The 19,909-nt window shown below is 37.8% G+C and overlaps 1 protein-coding gene across 2 annotated transcripts in view; it reads left to right on the forward strand.

Annotated features, from left to right (window-relative positions):
* The window catches only part of IL3RA (interleukin 3 receptor subunit alpha), a 104,977-nt gene that overhangs the window by 42,393 nt on the left and 42,675 nt on the right, over positions 1-19,909 (forward strand). For both annotated transcript variants that reach the window (XM_007501018.2, XM_056807169.1), the window contains exons 3-6: positions 2,479-2,609; positions 4,320-4,440; positions 4,729-4,858; positions 4,950-5,131. In XM_007501018.2, the coding sequence (XP_007501080.1) occupies positions 2,479-2,609; positions 4,320-4,440; positions 4,729-4,858; positions 4,950-5,131 (564 nt within the window). The remainder of the gene's footprint in view (positions 1-2,478; positions 2,610-4,319; positions 4,441-4,728; positions 4,859-4,949; positions 5,132-19,909) is intronic.

Genomic DNA, 19,909 nt, shown 5'->3' on the forward strand with positions numbered 1-19,909 from the left:
CACTGGGGGTAGGGAATGCTTGTTGGTTTGTTAAAAATAGTTCATTACTACTATAGCTCACAATCAGATTGATTAGGGAGATTTCTCAATCTCTGTTTGTATACAATTATTTCTTCTTTTTAGTCTAATTCTAGAATCTAGCTAGAGCCATATGGAATGGTTTTCCCCTAACACTATCTACCAACTCATCCCTATTGTACCACTCACCTACATACACAGATATATGCATAGACTATGTAAACAAGGATGCTATATGCACCACACCTCTGACATCAAATGCCATTATAATATCGACTGTGTTCTGACAAGGTGACCCTTGTCTCTTCTATAAGAAAGATTTTTGTTTTGAAATTTCTTTTCCAGGGCCTTTCTTCATTTTTAATTTACTGAGTTTAGCTAGCTTTTTTTTTCCTGCTGTAGTCATTGTCTATGTGGTTGTTTTAGTGTTTTTTTACTCTGATCAATTCATAGAAATCTCTTCAAGGGAAAGGAAAGAAAGGAGGGAGAAAAAGGAGGACAAATTATACCTGTTCCTCCTGACCTCAAAGAGAATTAGGATTAGTGGGAAGAAGTTGTAGAGACAAAATGTATATATCTTTAAGAAGAAAAAAAAGACTACCTATTATCCAAGTACCTTTAAAAATTTTTCAAGAAGCATATATCATTAAAGTATATATGAAATAGAACAATTAAAAATAAAAACAAGTTTTTTAACAAGTTGAAAATAGAAACAAATGTTCAGGATCTAAGATAAATTAATTGCTAGTATAATTGCATGAATAATTGATTTGCATCCATTTCCTGTTCTCTTGTTCCACTGCTGTGATCCTAGTACTGGCCACCATTACATTCTGACTGAACTTTTGTAGTAACACCCCAAAAAATCTACCTCCTTCCACTCTCCAGGCTCTCATGTTTCTTTCTCTTGCCATTCTTAAATGTTACTGCTATTCTATTACTCCTCTACTCAAAAGCCTTCAATGGTTTTCAGTGTATTATAGAATTATGCTCAAACTCTTTAACATGGGACAGCTAGGTGGCTCTGTGGATAGAGAACCAGCCCTGGAGATGAGGGGACCTGGGTTGGAAGCTGATCTCGGATACTTCCTCACTGTGTGATACTGGGCAAGTTACCTAACCCCAATTGCTGCCTACTCCTTTTCCTCCTCCTCCAGAATAGTCCCACCACCTGCTGAGAGCTCAGGTCCTCACAAGGCCATGACTGGGTATGGGCCCTTCTACCTGATTCATGAGCTCCCAGGCATCATGGAGCTGCTAGGTAGCACAAGTTGATCACATGCTACAACAAGAGTTTGCCTTTATATAATAAATTCTGCAGGAAGAAGGTGAAGGAGAAGCTGATTAATTCACTGCCTGACATGCCGAAAATGAGCAGCTTACAAGGCTCCCATGACATCAGAAGCCTCTACTCTCTCATCAAGATGTCCCCAGTCCAGTCAAACCAATCACAAGCACCATGTTGGGAGGCTTCCATCAGCATACAGACCCCCTGACATGCTCTTCCAGCCCCCCAATAAGAATAAGCACAAGCAGAGTCATGCCCACAGAACCAGCAGTTCAGAGCACTCCATATGGGCAGCTCCCAGGCCAGCAGCAATGGTAGCCTCCATTGACAACACCACTGGACAATTCTTCACAGTTTCTCCTATACTGAACCTGCCAACAGAAGCAGCCATGGAGGTTAGAGGACAAACTGCCCTTGGTCCATTCCTCTGTGGTTGAGGAAGAATGCAGACCAGACCAGTTCTGGCTAGGGGCTAATGAAATGGGTTCATTAACTGTGGGGAGGGCAGTGCCCATAGGAGGCACAGACCAGTTGGCCCTCCAGTGGAGCCACTTTTCCCTTCCTGAGGAGTCCTCTCTCCATGTCTTTTTGAACAGTTTTTTTTTTCTTTAAGGCTTATATTGGTTTCTTAAAAATTAAATTTAATATTAATTGTGAGATGGAAGGTATGGGTAAAAAAAAAAATTGTAAGAATTTAGTCTAGCATTCAAGGTCATCCACAGCCTGATTCCCTTCAAATTTCCCAGATCTGTGACATCTTACTGCCTTTCTCTACCTACTAACTAACATGTATTATTGACTTATTTCTCTGTACATATCTTGAATCTTCTCACCCCCAGCCTTCTACACTATGCCTTCTGCATGAAACCTGGCCTTGCTGCTCAGCCTTTAAAGTCTTCCCCATCATTTATGTTTCATTCAATACCACTCCCTCCATAAAGCCTTCTTTGGAACCCCTCCTAATCAGAAATGAAATTTCTTCCCATGAATTTCACACAATGTTTGAACTTGGGAAATCATTACTGGTTTACATTTTAATTATTTGTGTGCATGTTACCAGTCCTGCTCTCAGAGCAGAAGTTGTGTACCCTCCTCCAGATTACTTCTTCACATAGTATGTACTTTCTTAATACTAGTTGGATTCACTTTATGGTATTGTTGACAACTTTCAGCTCCAGGTTCACCAATTGAAAACATAACTATAGACGTGGAGAAAATGGAGCTAAGATGGACCAATGTGGAGAATGTGAAAGTCAACAACTGTTCTATTCAAGTCCTCTCAAAATTTATATATGCAACAGAGGTAAAATGATTTCTACATATACATAGATATTGTCTATTCAAATTATGTAAGTATATATACGTGGGTGTGGGTGGGTATGTAGTAGGGTACCACATATGCAGAGGATACATTCCAAAACCTACCACAGAAGCCTGAAATGGTAGACCTAAGCAAATACCTACCCCATGTACATCTATCTCCCTGTTCTTGCTACTTTGCTTAGTGCTCCACAGCCTCCTTCATCCTTCCACACACTGTAGCAGTCCACCCCTAGCTATGGGCAAGGGGAACAGTTGGTATGTACAGATTGCCTTAGAAGAGAGCATGCTCAGTCTTGAGCATGCTCAGTATTGCACATGGCTGGGAAAGCCTCTGACCCTTGACCCCAGCTTCCCCCAGGTTAGGCGGGAACACAGGTTTCTTTGTGCTCACCTGGTTAAGAGAAACCACACCTATACCTTGTCATTAACCAATGAGAATCATCCCTATGTACTGTGTATATTTGCATATCAAAGATTATATTTAGCCCAGCAAGCTCCGCCTCTCTCTCTCTCTCTCTCTCTCTCTTTCAGGCTAGCTGATGGCTGGCCTGGCAGGAGCTTGGCCTCTGGCCAAGCTCCATCTTTAAACCTTCTCTATCTCTCTTTCATCTCTCTGACCTGTGTGGTATTAAATGTGGATCTCTGGACTGGTAAAAGCCTTCGGAAGGGTCCTTTGATCAGAGCTTAGCTGTGGCTCATGGAAAATTAATAAAGACTCATTCCTGCCACCTCATATCTCTAATTTGACTCCGTCATCCCCCTCGTGGTATCTAAAACTTCTATCCTGTCTCTATCTTCCTACCTTAAAGCTTCTCTCCCCTCAGAGGAAGCTTTACACACAAAAAAAGGAGAAGTAGAAGCAGAAGAGATTGTCCATGGGACAGACCACTTCACAGGGTGACATCCAGTGCTATGGTTAATGTTCCCGTGTTATGATTTTAAAAGTATTTTATATATAATCATATTATTTGATCTTTTTTTTATAACCCTTACCTTGTATTGGTTCTAAGGCAAAAGAGCAATAAGGGCTAGGCAATGGAGGTGAAGTGACTTGCCCAGGGTCACAGTGCTGGGAAGAATCTGAGGTCAGATTTAGACCCAGGACCTCCCAGCTCTGGGCCTGGTTCTCAATCCACTGAGTCACCTAGCTGTTCCCCCATATTATTTGATCTTGACAATAGTCTTGTGCCATTCATGATGCAAAGTATTATTTTCATTTTTTCAATGAGAAAATTGAAGTATGGAGTTGTTGTGATAGATCTCAGGAAAACTTGAATTCAGAGCTGACGTTAGATAAGTAATTTACTTGTTTGTCTCAGTTTTCTCCACTATAAAATGGGGAAGGATAACAATGGCACTTATATGAAAAAGTTGTAAATAGTTGCAAAAAGTGCTTAGCACAATGCCTGGCACCCAATAGGAGTTATATAAATGCTTATCCCCTTATCCTTCCTTTTTCCAGTGTCATATACTTAGTAGCAAGTGAATGTCAGAACTACAAGGATCCTTCCAGTATAACCTAGAGAAGCATTCAAAAAAGCAAAATACCTTAGTTCTCAACAGAAATAGAGCTGTAGCATATTACAAGTAGAAGGAACCTTGGAGATTGTCTAACCTAATTTCCTCATTTATTGTCCTGTTTCATGATTGATTAGCTAATGATTGTATGATTTCTCATTTTTGTTTTTAGGCAACAGACAACAAGATGTGCCATCTCCATGGATTCCACCCTTGGTGCCATGGGGCAGAGTTTCAAATAAATGGAATTGCTGGGAAAAGTTTTTCAAAAACATACCATCTTCCCCAAAGAGGTTAAATAGAACTGTGTTTAAAGTATTTTGTGCTTTCTCATCACACACAAAACTGCCAGGCCTAGAAACAGGAGGTCCTGGGTTCCAATCTGGCGTCAAAAACTTCCTAGCTGTGTGTCCCTGGGCAAATCACTTAACCCCCATTGCCTAGCCCTCACCACTCTTCTACCTTGAAACCAATACCCAGTATTGATTCCAAGACAGAAGGTAAGGGTTTTGGTTTTTTTAACTAAATTTTATTTGCATACAAACATTCAAATAGTTTTTCTCTCATTTCTGTCTTCCTAGGTAAAGAAGGAACCACTAAAGAAGTAATAACCTGCCATGTTCATGAAGCAAAATTCATGGACTGCAACTGGACAGTAAGGAAAATTCCAAGAGACATCCATTATCGATTTTTTTACTCACAAGCTGGAAGGTAGGTTGAGATCTTAGAGGGAAACTCCTTCACAGTTCTGTTATGCAACAAATGTTTTGGATCTTTCACAGAAATCATTTGGCTATTGCAGGAAAGTTGTGGATAAAGAATGTCCACAGTACAAAACAGATTCTAAAGGAAGAAATGTTGGGTGTCATTTTGATAATATCTCAGGATTCAATTACTTTTTGGAGCATCACTTCCTAGTGAATGGAACCAGCAATGGCACAGAAATCCAGTGTAATGATGCTTACATTTCACTAAATGATATTGGTGAGAAAAATCTGTTTTTTACATATTCATGCATCAGTGAGTGAGATATATGCCATCTTCTTATTCATATTGATTAGATAAATGGTTTGGCTCTGTAGCATCTCATAAAATGTATTTCAAGTGCTTCTGTTTTCAGCCTATTTTTTGGTACAACTAAAATAAGATGTAACTTTGCTGATACAGCAATTGTTTCTTTTTTTATTTATTTAACAAAATTGTTATAGATACCTTTTGCTTCTATATCACCTTTACTTCCAAATAACTTTTCCCCCTCCCCTTTTCCAATGAAGCATCTCTTGTTAGAGAGATTTATTTTTAAACCCTTACCTTCCTTCCTAGAATCAATACTGTGTATTAGTTGAAAGGCAGAATAGCAGTAAGGGTTAGGCAATGGAGGTTAAGTGTCTTGCCCAGGATCACCCAGTTAGGAAGTGTCTGAGGCCAGATTTCAACTGAGGACCTCCCATTTCTAGGCCTGACTCTCAAAACACTGAGCCACCCAGCTGCCCCCAACAAAGATTTTTTTAATTGGGGGAGGGGAATAGTTCAGCAAAAACTAATCAACATGATGTTATTCTCTATTGTTCACTCATCGAGCCATCAACCTTCATAGCCCCTTTGAGGTTTTCTTGGCAAATACACTGGAGTAATTTGCCATTTCCTTCTCCAGCTTATTTTGCAGATGAGGAAATCAAGGTAAACAAAATTAATTGGCTTCCCCACAGCCATAAAACTAAGTAAGTGTCTAAAGCCAGATTTGAACTTAGAAAGATAAGTTTCCCTGACTCTAGGCCTGGCACTTTGTCCACTGTGATACCTAGCTGTTGTAAAAGTGGAGGTGCCTTGAGTAAAAAGAAAGGTTCCAAGGGGCAGCTAGGTGGCTCAGTGGATGGAGAGTCAGGCCTAGAGATGGGAGGTCCTGGGTTCAAATCTGGCCTCAGACACTTCCCAGCTGTGTGACCCTGAGCAAGTCACTTGACCCCCATTGCCCAGCTCTTACCACTCTTCTGCCTTGGAACCAATACACAGTATTGATTCCAAGATGGAAGGTAAGGGTTAAAAAAACAACAACTTTACCTTCTGTCTGTATAAATGGAGGTTTTGAATCCCAGACTTCATTCCCCAGAAGTCCTTGGTATTTACCAGAATTCCCTATAATCTCTTCTTGGCGAGATCACAATTGGTATTTAACTGGCAGTAACACCTCCCAGGTTTCCTTCCTTTGCAAATGATGCAGCAAGTATAGTGGTAAGCTAAGTGCAGGGATTTTAAATGGGCTAATCAGCCATGGGCAAGTGGTTTTTATTTTGTATCTTCTTTACACCATCATGTCTAATGATCCTTAATAAACTTCATAAAATATAATAGTTTCATTATATAGAGATATAATTTAATTTTTACATGTCTTAACATTGATATCAATTCTAAGGCAGAAACACAGTAAGGTGGGGGCAGCTAGTTAACTTGGTGCATTGAGAGTCAGGCCCAGAGATGGAAGGTTCAAATCTGGCCTCAGACACTTCCCAGCTGTGTGAACCTGGGCAAGTCACTTAACCCCCATGGTTTAGCCCTTACCACTCTTCTGCCTTGGAACCAATACACAGTATTGATTCTAAGATGGATTCTAAGATGGTTTAAAAAAAAATAAGAAGAGTGGTAAGGGCTAGCCAATTGGGGTTAAATGACTGTCCCAGGGTCATCCAGCTAAGGAAGTGTCTAAGGTCAGATTTAAACCCAGGTTCTCCCAACTCCAGGTCTGGTGCTCTATCCACTATGCTACCTAGCTTCCTCTCCAGACCTTTTCCAGAAATAAACATGGTGATTATAAATATATGATGTTGCTGTTGTTTCTGTTTACATTTTTGGTTGCCATCAGTTGACATATTCATGATTTTGCATGCTTTACCTCATATAACTTCAGTTCATATAAATCTTTCTATGTGTCTCTGTATTCTTCATTGTCATACAGTTTCATATAGTTAAATCATAAGACTTAGTAATATTCCACTCATTCATATACCAGTTTAACCATTCCTCAATCAGGGGATACCTACTTAGTTTCCAGTACTTTGCTACTATCAAAGATATTGCTATAAATATTTTGGTGATATGGGACTTGTTTTTTAACTTGAGGAATCTATTTAACAGTGAAATACTCTTTAGCATAAAGCAAAACAAAAAGGGAATGAAAGGGAAAGCTGAAAACATGAAAAAATCAGTCAGTCATTAAGAATTTATTAAATAACTTCTATGTTCCAGGTACTTCTTCTGGGGATGCAAATTAGCATTTTACTAGTAACTTCTAGTCTTAGAATCTTCTTTAGGAAGATTAGAAAGTTTCCTGGGGTACTGAGAAGCTAAATAACATGCCTATGGATATCAAGATGGTACAGAGAATAGACTCCCTGACCTGGCATCAATTAGATCTGAGTTCAAATCCAGCCTCAAACTTTTGTGTGTGATCCTGGGCAAGTCACTTTGCATTATCTTCTCATCTGTGAAATGGGGACTCGATGTAAATTGATTCGATTATGTCTAAATGCTCTCAAAAGAAGAATGGAAGAGTGGGGCAGAGGCATATGCTAGGAAAGAAGAAGAGGAAGAAGAAAATATGAGAAATTATATTGTATAAATAGGGTTCACAAAGAAGAATTTATGCAGTGAAAGGGACAGTTAGAGAGAGCAGGAGACACATAAACCTCACTCCCTTCTGAATTCATTAAAGGAAGGAAAAGTACACATACACATAGTTGGGAAGAGAAATTCATCTTATCCAACAGGGAAGTAAAAATAAAAGGGATTCAAGGAAAGAGGGTAATAAGAAGAGGAAGGATCGATTAAGGGAGGCAGTAGTCTGAAGGGAAAAAAAATAGTGTACCTTTCAATTGGGAAAACCAATTCTAGTCTACTAAGATTTTGGTAAAAAAATTTATCAAAGTCTTTCACAATATGCTTATGGAAGAGATGACACACAATATAGGGGATAGATGATAGTTCAGTTACACATATTCAGAGCTGGTTGAATGGCCAGAACCAAAAAATAGTCATGTTCATTATTTCATGACAAATTGAAAGGGGATTTCCAGTAGAGCATCCTAGGTATCTGTATGTGACCTTATTCTATTCAATGTGTTTACCAATAAATTAGGAGCAGCTAGGTGGTATGAGTGGATAGAATATGAGCCTTAGAATCAGGAAGACCTGAGGTCAAATTCAGCCTCAGAAACTTCTTAATTATGTGACCTTGGGTAAGTCACTTCATCTCTATTTGCCACTGAAAAAGGAAATGGCAAACCATTCCAGTGCCTTTGTCAAGAAACCCCCATGGAGTCACAGAGTTGGACATGACTGAAACAACTAAATAATGAACACTAATAGCATATAAAAGAATAGATAAAATGCATTCTGGAGTAGCTAGTACTGACTCATGAGAAACACTGTCAGATTTTTATTTTGAGCATTTACATTTCACAAATCAGCAAATGCTGAAAGATAGAATTATCTAAGCATTTCCTGGTAAAAAATCAGGACTCGATTTATTCTTTTGTTATGGTGTAAACTTAAGAAAGTGAGAAGGGAATTTTGAATGATGCCAATTAAACTTAAAAGTACATCAATGTGATCTGGCCTCAGACACTTAATACCTATGTAATCCTGGGCAAGTCACTTAACTCTGCCTAAACCAAAACAATACAAACCAAACTCTACCTCAGATACTTATGGGAAGTTAGGTGATTCAGTGGACAGAAAGCCAGACCTGGAGATAGGTCCTGAGGGTCAAATGTGACCTCAGACATTGCCTAGTCCTTAGGCAAATCACTTAACCCCAATTGTCTGGTTCTTACTACTTTTTTGCCTTGGAACTAATACTTAATATTGATTCTAAAACAGAAGGTAGGGATTTTTTAAGTGTGTGTACATTTTCTTTCCCAGAGGTCTGGTTATTAAAACATTGATAAGACACCCTTACATAGAGGATATATTCAAACAATTTGCAAGTGACACAAAACTGGTAAGATTTGTCTAAAATATTAGACTGGATCTAATAAGATATAATCAAATAGTAATAAATAAAACTCTCAACACTTGGTTTCAGAAATCAACTTTAGAAATACAAGATAGGGGAGAAGATATGGCTAAATGGGATTTTGTCTGAAAAAAATCTTAGAGCTTTCATGTACTGAAATGAAACGAAAATGTGAGATAGCATTCAAGAAATCTAAAGGAATTTTAAATCTAGGACTAGGGCAATGAAAATTCTTCTGTTCCACCCCCCATGAATATGACCAGTATGAATATGATGTTTAGTTTGGGGCACCATATTTTAGTAAGAATTTTGAAAAACTGGAGAGCATCTAGAATAGAGTAACTAGGATGGTGCAAGGTCTTGACACTGAAACCCTATGAAAATCAGTTAAGGAAACTGGGGATATTTAGCCTGGAGAAAAGAAGACTCGGAGAGGGAAGACATGAGAGTTGCCTTCAAATATTCAAAATGCTATCAATTTGGAGGAACGTATTCTCCTTAGATCCAGAGGGCAGAATTAGGAGCGATGGATAAAAGTTTCTAAGAGATTAATTGGGGGGAGTTATAATTATAGCTAGCTCAAAGTGGAATGGACTACCTTGAGAGAAGAAGGTTCCCACATATCCCAGATGTATTTAAGGAAAACCTGGAAGCTCAATAGGGCCTCCGAAGTACATTAGAAGTCTGAGTTTCTTTGACACCGTTTGAAATATATTTTTTCTACTAAGCCAGATGCTTTATAGAAATTAAGCATTATACTAAGTAGGATGCCATATTCTCTGAAGTTCTCAATCAAGTATATGACTAAATATATATGTCCTGATGTTAGAAAATCATTTGAGAAAGGCCACTCATTCCTTTTTCATGTTTTCATTAGAGATAATACTCAGTGTGTTCCTAGACAATTTTTATATAGATTTTATAAAGACAAGAAAATAGAAAGTTTAAAGTTATTAATGTCTTCTTGGTTGCTTTTTAGGAATAAAAAGGAGAAGGTACTTTTTCTTATTTTAGAATCTTCCCCCTTTCCAGATTTCTTGAATATCATTAAAATTATATGTTCCCATTATGTTATTTATTATAATATATTAGTCATTATGATAGATAGTAGAATATCATTTATAATTAGAACATGAACATTTTATTATATTATATATTTAATAATTATAATGTTGCTATAATATATTGAATAATTATGTCAATATAATATATGTTTGATTGTATATTTTATAATTATAATGTTAATATATGATATATTGTATGGTATATATTATATATGGGGTCATGTATCCATTTTGATATTGTCTTAATGAATGATGTAAGATATTAATATATGCCTAATTTCTATACAATTGTCCCAGGAATTTTTACCAAAGAGTGAGTTCTTATCCCCAAAACTTGATTTTATATTTTTGTCAAATATAAGGTAGCTCAAATCTTTTTTTACTATTTTTGTATGTCTGTTCTGTTCCACTGATCTACTTTTCACTTTCTATTGTGCAAATAGAAATTTGATATACCTGAACTACATTTACCCAGCATTCTTTTAAGTTAGGTCCTGACTTTGCATCCTGATGTTGTGGGGGTGAAGAGGTATACCCCTGGGGTTTGGGAAGGATGCCTTTTGCAATAATGCAAGACTCCAAAACTTAGCTTAAAAATAAAAAGAGAAATTTATTAATTTAGAGAGTAATGTTGAGACTGGTCAGGAGGATGGTAAAGGTGGAACAGCGAGTTGGAAGGCTGCTCCTTGGGAGGACAGCATGGATGGAAAGGCTATCACCCTGGGAGGACAGCATGGATGGAAAAGCTGTCCCCCAGATGACATCAGTTCTGAGGATTTTATACTCTTTACAACAGATGCTGTGTCATGGTGTGGACAGGACTCTAGAGTGGAAAACCCTTGGGCATTCAGTTGTAAAGATTAAAATTTAGGGAAGACTGAGGCATCTGAGGCAGGTAGAAATTAGTTTCTCTCTGCAAGGAGTATTATATTTTTAGAGGTTTATTGAAGATTAAGGATTAAAGAAAATACAGGATAAGGAAAACGTGCCTAGGCCAGAGAGGCCTAGACAAGACCTCACCTACATTATGGAAAGAGCCACGTCTGCCCCAAAATGGAAGTCCAAAAGCCAGAGAGCCCAAAAGCCTTTGCCATCAGCTGAAATCCCTTCTCGATCTCGGCCCAGGTGAGATTACAAAGCATTTTGGGGAAGTGGAGCAAAGGCTTGTGGGGGTTGAAGTCCAGAGTTCGAGTCTATTTTTACACAGTCAGGGATTTGGTTATCTGACTGGGGTCTGCCTGGAGACATAGGGAATGACCCTCAGAAAAGATTCTTTAGTTTTAGGGAACAGACAGATGTCTGAGATGTAGTGTGATAGAATCGAGGTGTAGCCTGGAGGTGCATCTCTCTGTCCATCTTAAATCTAAAGGAGGATCAAAGGAGGACAATCATGTCAGAGTCCTATAGGGGCCATTGGATGTTTTAGGCTCTAAGGGAGCAAAGGAATTTCTCTGATAATAGTTTGCCCTAGTTTCTGGGGATACAATGCCCATATCATCTCCTCTCTCCCCAAATATGTAAGGGAAAAGGGAGAATGGTCCCAGTATTCTGTAGCTTCTTCAGAGTTGAGAATGGTTGTAGAGCTGTCCTTGCCTATTGTCAAGAGACACACAGAGAGAGAGAGAGAGAGAGAGATTGACTGTAGGCAATGTCTAGGCCTTCAGGCTGGGATGGTTGCAGAGGTTACAGTGGGCATCTGGATGACTCCCATGAGTGCTTTTACCCTAGAAGCAAATAGAGAAATGACAAGGTTACAAATGCAAGGTCCACATAATTCCACAGAGGAGTAGCCAAAACTGGAGTGGTTGCAAATTTCCTTAAAGCCTCAGATCTTGGGTATACCTCAGCAGCATTGAGACCTTGGGCTGGAGGCCTGGGGTTCTCTCTGCTTTAGGGGTGCTTCATACAAATGCAACAGTCAGAGGGACCTACTTTGACTACTGCTTTCCCAAGTTGAATCAGAGAATTATATATCCAGCTGGCTAGGTATGCATGATTTAAAACATAGGAGAAGACCCAAAATTTAAGGAAAAAAATAGTTATGGTCAGGTAGTTAAGAGCTAAAGTAAAAGGGGTTAAGATAACAGGTAGGGAAAGGCTGTGGGCACAGGGTCTTAGGGGCATGTCCTCAGTGAATGTCTGGGTCCTAAGTAGCTGGTAACCTGCCTGGAGATGTGAAGGACATGTCCAGCAACTGCTTCCCCTGATTGACAGACAAGTCACAAGGAGAGAATCAGTCCCTAAGACAGAAGTGTAGAAACCAGGTCTGGGGCAAAAACTAGAGCAACAGATATAAACAGATAAAATTAGTACAATAGAAATTTATATTAAACATTTGCATTTGGGTATCTTAGCCAACAGACTCCATCTTCAGAAATCATCTTCTGACAGGAATAGATCCCTTTAGGAAATTGGATACCTGAGTTGTTGGCAGAGTTGGTATGTGATGTTTCTGTTAAAGAATATCCTTTTGAAAACATTTGCATTAATATGGCATCTATAAAACTTGAGTAACAATATTTTACAGATGAATTTCTTTTACCCCTGATTCGGGGGGAAATTCAGAAAGTTTTGAGTTATATTTCCAAGCTCAATTTCCAAGCTCAATCCAAACTTCAATTAAGGCTGAAAGTACAAGCCATCAATTAATAAACTTCACCTACTTCTCAAAGTATGTTCTCTAACCATTTGAGAATTTTCAATTGTTAACCTAATAGATTGTTTGGGGAAATGGAAACTTTAATTTTACAATTTGCATTATGTGCCAATTATGGGAATTTGTCACAAAGGAAAAGGAAAACAGGGAAAATATTTCCTGAAGTCACAAAGGACACAGTGAGTGACTTCATGTACAAACCAAGGCTGTCACTGGCTCATGCCATTATTGTTTCACTCAAGGATTAGCAGCCTAGATGGTCAGGAAAGTCCAGTCCAAGGTGAGCCTTGGGTTGCCTTCTCCAGCCATCCTAGGACTTCCTCTCTCTTTAGAGCACTTTGTTGCCATTGGATCCCAGAAACCTTTTGCCTTAGAAGACAAGTCTTACCCATTTCAGCTGAGAGAAGTTCTGCTTATCAGCAGGATACCATATACCTCCATGTACCTCACACAAGCTATTCTGATCATTTGCCCTCTCTAAAGATTCCTTAAGGCCTATGAGTCTACATTATAGCAGTTATTCTTACATAGTTTGGCAATAATTTATTTATTACAATTTAGTCACAAAACCTGAACAGGAGTGTTGAATACATTAGTTTTACAGTAAATACAACTCAGGGCTAGATCATATCCTGGCCTTAGGCCATATGAAGGAACTAAGACAAGATTGGTCAAGAATATCTCTAAGGAATTTTCAGAGACATTCCAGAATTATTTGTGATTTTCCACATACATCAATTCTAGAAATTATCCCTAAGTTAAAGATCCAATTATGAGAGCAGAACATCTCTCTGTTCTCTTTCACCTTCTCTCTCTCTCTCTATCTCTCTCTCTCTCTCTCTCTTTCTCTCTTTCTCTCTCTCTCTCTCCCCCTTCAAAACCCTCTGCTTAAAAAGCAGAACACAACTTCCATTCTTCCTTCACAAACCTGCATATTCAAACTTTATGGACTTTAGATCAAAGCCCCTCTTTCTTCAGAATTCAAACCCAACATACCTTCTCCACCTTCTCTGACTTGCTTTCACTTCAATTGCTAATCAGTAACCCAAAAGAATTCTGATTTAAAGGATTACATCATTGAAACACTGTATCTTTAGCATAGTACTCAGCAGTTATAAATTTTGGTCCTAGTACAAATTGGTAAACTGAGGTAGCCACTGAGTATTGAACAAAATCTATGGTAGAGTCAGGTTTACAATGAGCTTTTGTTTACATCCAAACAATATTTAAAATACATGTTTCAGCAGCAACTCACAGAACATATTTTTTTAAAAATTAATAAAGCATTTAGTATTACAGGATCTATTTTAAATTTAGAGATTTGAAACCTTTTAAGGATTGTAAACCTTAAAGCAAGTCTTTTGACAAGCAGGCTGATTATCTGTTTTCAAGACCAAGAAGTTAAATGTAATAATTAAGTTAGTCCAACTTTAATACACTGGGATGAAAACCATTGAGAAGAAAACCATTTGATAATTTTAAATAAAAACCCATTTTTGGTAAGTTTAAACACTTAAACCCATTTTTTCCTTTAAACTTCTTATGATGGAAAGGTAGATAAGGATGGAATGCAGTCTTCTTGAGGCTATATTGCTAAAAAAAACCTATTTCACAAAACTGATCCATGATTTTTCTATACAAACTGAAATTTCACTGTCTGACAAAATTAAAATTAGGATGTTATTTTCTAAACCCACATATATACATGATCATAATTTTGAAATAAAATACCAATAAATACCTCTACTAGACAGATTTAAGCATTACTTCCTTCTGGCTAGCAGACAGGGAAAGGAAATTTATCAGGTCTTCTTATCTATCCCTGTTTACCTCAAAACAGGAGATAAATAATAGGTTGTTCTACAAGTTGAAAAAAAACCTTGGTTTTAAAAGTGGTAAGATATTTAAAAATCCCAAAAGTAGGGGTGTCTCACCAATTGTCTTTCTGTTCAGAATCAACCCTCTTCCTCCCTGCAGCAGTGGAGGAAGGCAGATCTGATCAATGAATTGATAGCTTCTTGGTTTCCTTTTTTCCCATCTCTGCCTGGATTTCTCAGCGGGCCCTTGCCTTAAAATCCAAGTAAAGAGTAGAGTTTAGAGAACTGGGAGCCTAGTGATGGGATAAAGCTAAAAGGTAAGGAGCTTCTGTCCATATGCCCCCTTTCCTGCAAAATATGTCCAGTTGCCACCTGGTGTTAGAATTTAGGGTATCAAAAAGCCAATTTCCTCTTTTTATTTTCCCTTGATGTTGCTCAGCTATGCAACATGAGAAAAACAAAAACAAACAAACAAACAAAAACAACTGAATTTTCACTCAGGCTGCTTAGATTTGATCTCTTCTCAATAGGAGGGACCTGCTAGGATGCTTTTCCCTTTTTCTTAATTGGGTTGGCTAGTCCCTCTCTGGCTCAGTCCTCAGGCTTGGTAGCCACTGCATACCTGAGACTTCCCAGACAGAAAAGGGAGAAAATCCAGCACAGCCACTATCCAAGGGAAGATACAAGCTGTCTAGGCATGATAAAAAAAAAAATTCAATTGTAAGTGGAGAATGGCATTGCAATTTTAGGGTGCCATGGATAGGCCATGACTCTTGCTTATCAAAGGTGCAACATGGTCATTCAACATTGCAAAAAGAAATTAGTTCCTTTTTCTTCAAGCTGTTTAGAGCCATTTTTTTCCAATTTTTAAGTATATACCCCAAAGGGGAATATCAGGGTATGCTCTGTCTCTGTCCCATGAGGATGTGGAATGGCCAATTCTGCACCGAAAGGTCAATAACTGTGCATTTGCAGAGGTTGCCCGACCAAGAGCACTCAGTTTAACACCGAGGCGAGACTTCCCACACACCAGAACATCTTCCAGTATCAGAAGGGGAAGCCGATAGACCCCAAATTCAGTGACCCGACTGACCTCTGGAAATGATGGGAGAGAGCACGAAAGAGGTCCCACAAAGATATCACCCAAAAGATGGGGGTTTCAGGAGTCAAAGAAAAGGCTCCTTCCTACCTGAGAAGCTATGTCCTTATGGACGATCTGGGGTACAAGAGTAACTTTCACGAGAGCCAAAAATGTTGGGTGCCAAGATGTGTGGGGGTGAAGAGGTATACCCCTGGGGTTCGGGAAGGATGCCTTTTGCAAGAATGCAAGACTCCAAAACTTAGCTTAAAAATAAAAGAGAAATTTATTAATTTAGAGAGTAATGTTGAGAATGGTCAGGAGATTGGTAAAGGTGGAACAGCGAGTTGGAAGGCTGCTCCTTGGGAGGACAGCATGGATGGAAAGGCTATCACCCTGGGAGGACAGCATGGATGGAAAAACTGTCCCCCAGATGACATCAGTTCTGGGGATTTTATAGTCTTTACAACAGATGCTGTGTCATAGTGTGGACAGGACTCTAAAGTGGAAAACCCTTGGGCATTCAGTCATGGATTTGGTTATCTGACTGGGGTCTGCCTGGAGACATAGAGAATGACCCTCAGAAAAGATTCTTTAGTTTTATGGAACAGATAGATGTCTGAGATGTAGTGGGATAGAATTGAGGCGTAGCCTGGAGGTGCATCTCTCTGTCCATCTTAAATCTAAAGGAGGACTATCATGTCAGAGTCCTATAGGGGCCATTGGATGTTTTAGGTTAGGAGTCACCAGGATGTAAGGGAGCAAAGGAATTTCTCTGATAATAGTTTGCCTGAGTTTCTAGAGGTACAATGTCCATGTCACTGACGTTTGGGAGATAAATTTTGCTGAAACCCATGCTGCATGGCTTTTCTGGGCTTTTGCTCAATGGTAAAGTGCAGCAGGTGGGGGCTTCTATGGCAGCTTTGCATGCTCTTTCAGGTGTGCAGTCTGGGAAGCTTTCTCTTTACTGAGGCTATTCTTTCCTGTGCTTCAAGTTATTATCATTAAATCTTATAAAAAAAATAACACTTGGAGTATTTGGATATTAATTTTTAATCTTGCACTATCTAATACCAAATACTTTTGATAATTACTACTTTATACTACAGTTCAAAATCTAGCACCATTAGACCTCCTTCCTTTAATTCATTTGATATTCTTGAGCTTTTCTTCTCCCAAATGAATTCCATTATTATTTTTTCTAGCTCAATAAGATAATTTTTTGGCAATTTGATTGGGATAGCCCTGGATGAGTAGATTAGTTTAGGTAAGAGAGTTTTAATTATATTGGCTCAGACCAACTATGAACAATTAATATTTCTCTAGTTATTTAAATCTGACTTTATTTGTGCAAAAAGCATTCATTTTATAATTATGTTCATGCAGATCTTGGATCTGTTAGTCAAGTATGCTCCCTGGTGTTTATTCTGTGTATGATTATTTAATTTGGGTATCTCTTTCTATTTCTTCTTATTGGACTTTGTTAGTGATATAAAAATGCTTATCATTTATGTGGATTTATTTTATATCCTGCTACTTTGCTAAATTGATTGATATTTTCAACTAACTTCTTAGTTGAATCTCTAGTATTTTCCGTATATACCATCATATCATCTGTGAAAAGAGATAGTTTTATTACCTCTTTACCCATTCCCATTCCTTCAATTTCTTTTCCTTCTTAGCTATTGCTAAGACTTATATTATACTAAATAATATTTGTGATAATGGGCATCTTTGTTTCATTCCTACTTTTATTTGAGAAAGGATTCTAGTTTATCCCCATTACACATAATACTTCTTATTGGCTTTAGATAAATGCTTCAAATCATTGTAAGAAAAAACCCACTTATACCTACCCTTTCCAGGGTTTTAATAGGAATGAATATTGTATTTTGTCAAAGGCTTTTTCTGAATAATGATATAGTCATAAGAATGTTACTCTTGTTATTAATATAATCAATTACATTGATAGTTTTCCTTACATTAAATCTCTATACCTGTGTATATTTCCTGATATTAAATCCTGTATTCTTGGTATAAATTTTGTTTCATCACATTGTTGTAGTCTCCTAGATAGTATTTTATTTACGATTTTTGCATATGTGATCATCAATGAAATTGGCCTAAAATGATTTTTCTCCATTTTAATTCTTCCTGGTTTAGATGTTAGCACCATATTTGTCTCATAAAAGAAGTCTGTTAAGACTTCTTCTTTACCTATTATTTCATATAATTTATTTAATATTGGAATTCATTGATCTTGAAGTGTTCAATAGAATTCAATGAAATTGGTCTAGTCATGCTTTTTTTTTTAGAAAGCCCATTTATGTTTTGCACTTACATTATAAAATTTGTTTTCAGAGAGTTGAGCAAAATAACTCCTAATAATTGCTTTAATTTCATTTTCATTGGTGACCTATTTACCCTTTTCATCTTTAATGATAGAGATTTGCTTTTCTTCTCTTTTTAAAAAATCACATTAGCCAAAGTTTTATCCATTTTTAAAATTTTTTTCATAAAACCAACTCCCACTATAGGATTTTGTTGTTTGTACTTCAACAGTTCTACTTATTTTCTCCAACTTCTTAAGTTCATTGGCATTTCCTCACATAAGACTGCATACTGATGGGGTGGAATTCAAAGGTGAATTGAATGGTTATAGAAAGGAATTGAGATATGGAAAAGAGGAATTTGGGCAGCATAATGGCTAGAGCTTCAGACACATCTTGCCTGTGTGACCTGAGCAAGTCATTTATCCCCAAATGTCTAGCCTTTACCATTATTCTGCTTTAGAATCAATACTTAGTAGCAATTCTAAGAAAGAAGGTAAGAGTTTCTTAAAAAATAAAAATAAAGAAGAATTAAGAGAGCTAACATTTTGCAGCCTGTCTTTCCAGTCAAGTATGAGAGATCATTTCACTGGAAGCAAAGTAGAGAGACCTAAAGACATAGAATGAATCCCCAACCCAGTTCAGTAGGGTTTAGTACTAAGTGATATTAATCTATATGGATGGAGTTATGTTGCTTTGTGATTCCCTAATCATAAGAACATCTAATGTTGCTATGATAATAATGCTATGTTGAAATGTTGAATCGCCTTGCCTAATCAATTCAACAAGCATTTATCAAACACCTATTATATGTGTATGGAACTTTCCTAAGAGCTAAACATTTTTCTTGGACTTGTATTCCCAATGGGGAAATTCCTTCCATAATACTAATTAGCAATTCATATATATTCCTGCCTTCAAGGAGTTTATGTTCTTTTTTTTCTTTAACCCTTACCTTCCATATTAAAATCAATAACAAGTGTTGGTTCTAAATCAGAAGAGCAGTAAGGGCTAGGCAATGGGGGTTGTGACTTACCTAGGGTCCCACAATTAGGAAGTATCTGAGGCCAGATTTGAAGAGTTTATATTCTAATATGAGTTATACAACACAAACACAGATAAGTAAAGGCAAAATAAAGACAAAATGAATAGAAAGTCATTTCAGTGTGAGAAGTGTAGAAGGTATTTCATTTCAGTGTAGAAGGTAGCACCTGAGTTGAGCCTTGAAAAAAGCTAAGAATTCTAAAAGGCAGAAGGGGAGGAAGAGCATTCCAGACTTGGCAGTCTATACATAAAGTTAGTTAAGTCACTTAAATTTTGAGTCTCAGTTCCTCATTTGTCAGATGAGATGGTTGGATTGGAATGACCTCTGAAATCCCTTCAAGCTCTAGTTTTCTGATGCTATAGAATAAATGAAGTGTATTTATAAAGACTGCCTCTCCACTCTTTTCAAACTCTCTCTGGAGTTTAGTGACCTAGGTATGTGATCATTTATCTTAAATATCTAATAGCCACTCACAAACAAGCAATACTGCTTGATGCAAAAACTAGCCTGGAGGGGCAGCTGGGTGGTTCAGTAGATTGATAGTCAGACCTAGAGACGGGAGGTCCTAAGTTCAAGTCTGGCCTCAGATACTTCCCAGCTATGTGACCCTGGACAAGTCACTTGACCCCCATTGCCTAGCCCTTACTACTCTTCTGCCTTGGAGCCAATACACAGTATTGGCTCCAAGACAGAAGGTAAGGGTTTAAAAAAAATTTTTTTTTAAACTAGCCTGGAAATCATTGAAAAGATCACTTGAAACA

This window comes from Monodelphis domestica, chromosome 8 (assembly GCF_027887165.1).
Source record: "Monodelphis domestica isolate mMonDom1 chromosome 8, mMonDom1.pri, whole genome shotgun sequence".
NCBI lineage: Eukaryota > Metazoa > Chordata > Mammalia > Didelphimorphia > Didelphidae > Monodelphis > Monodelphis domestica.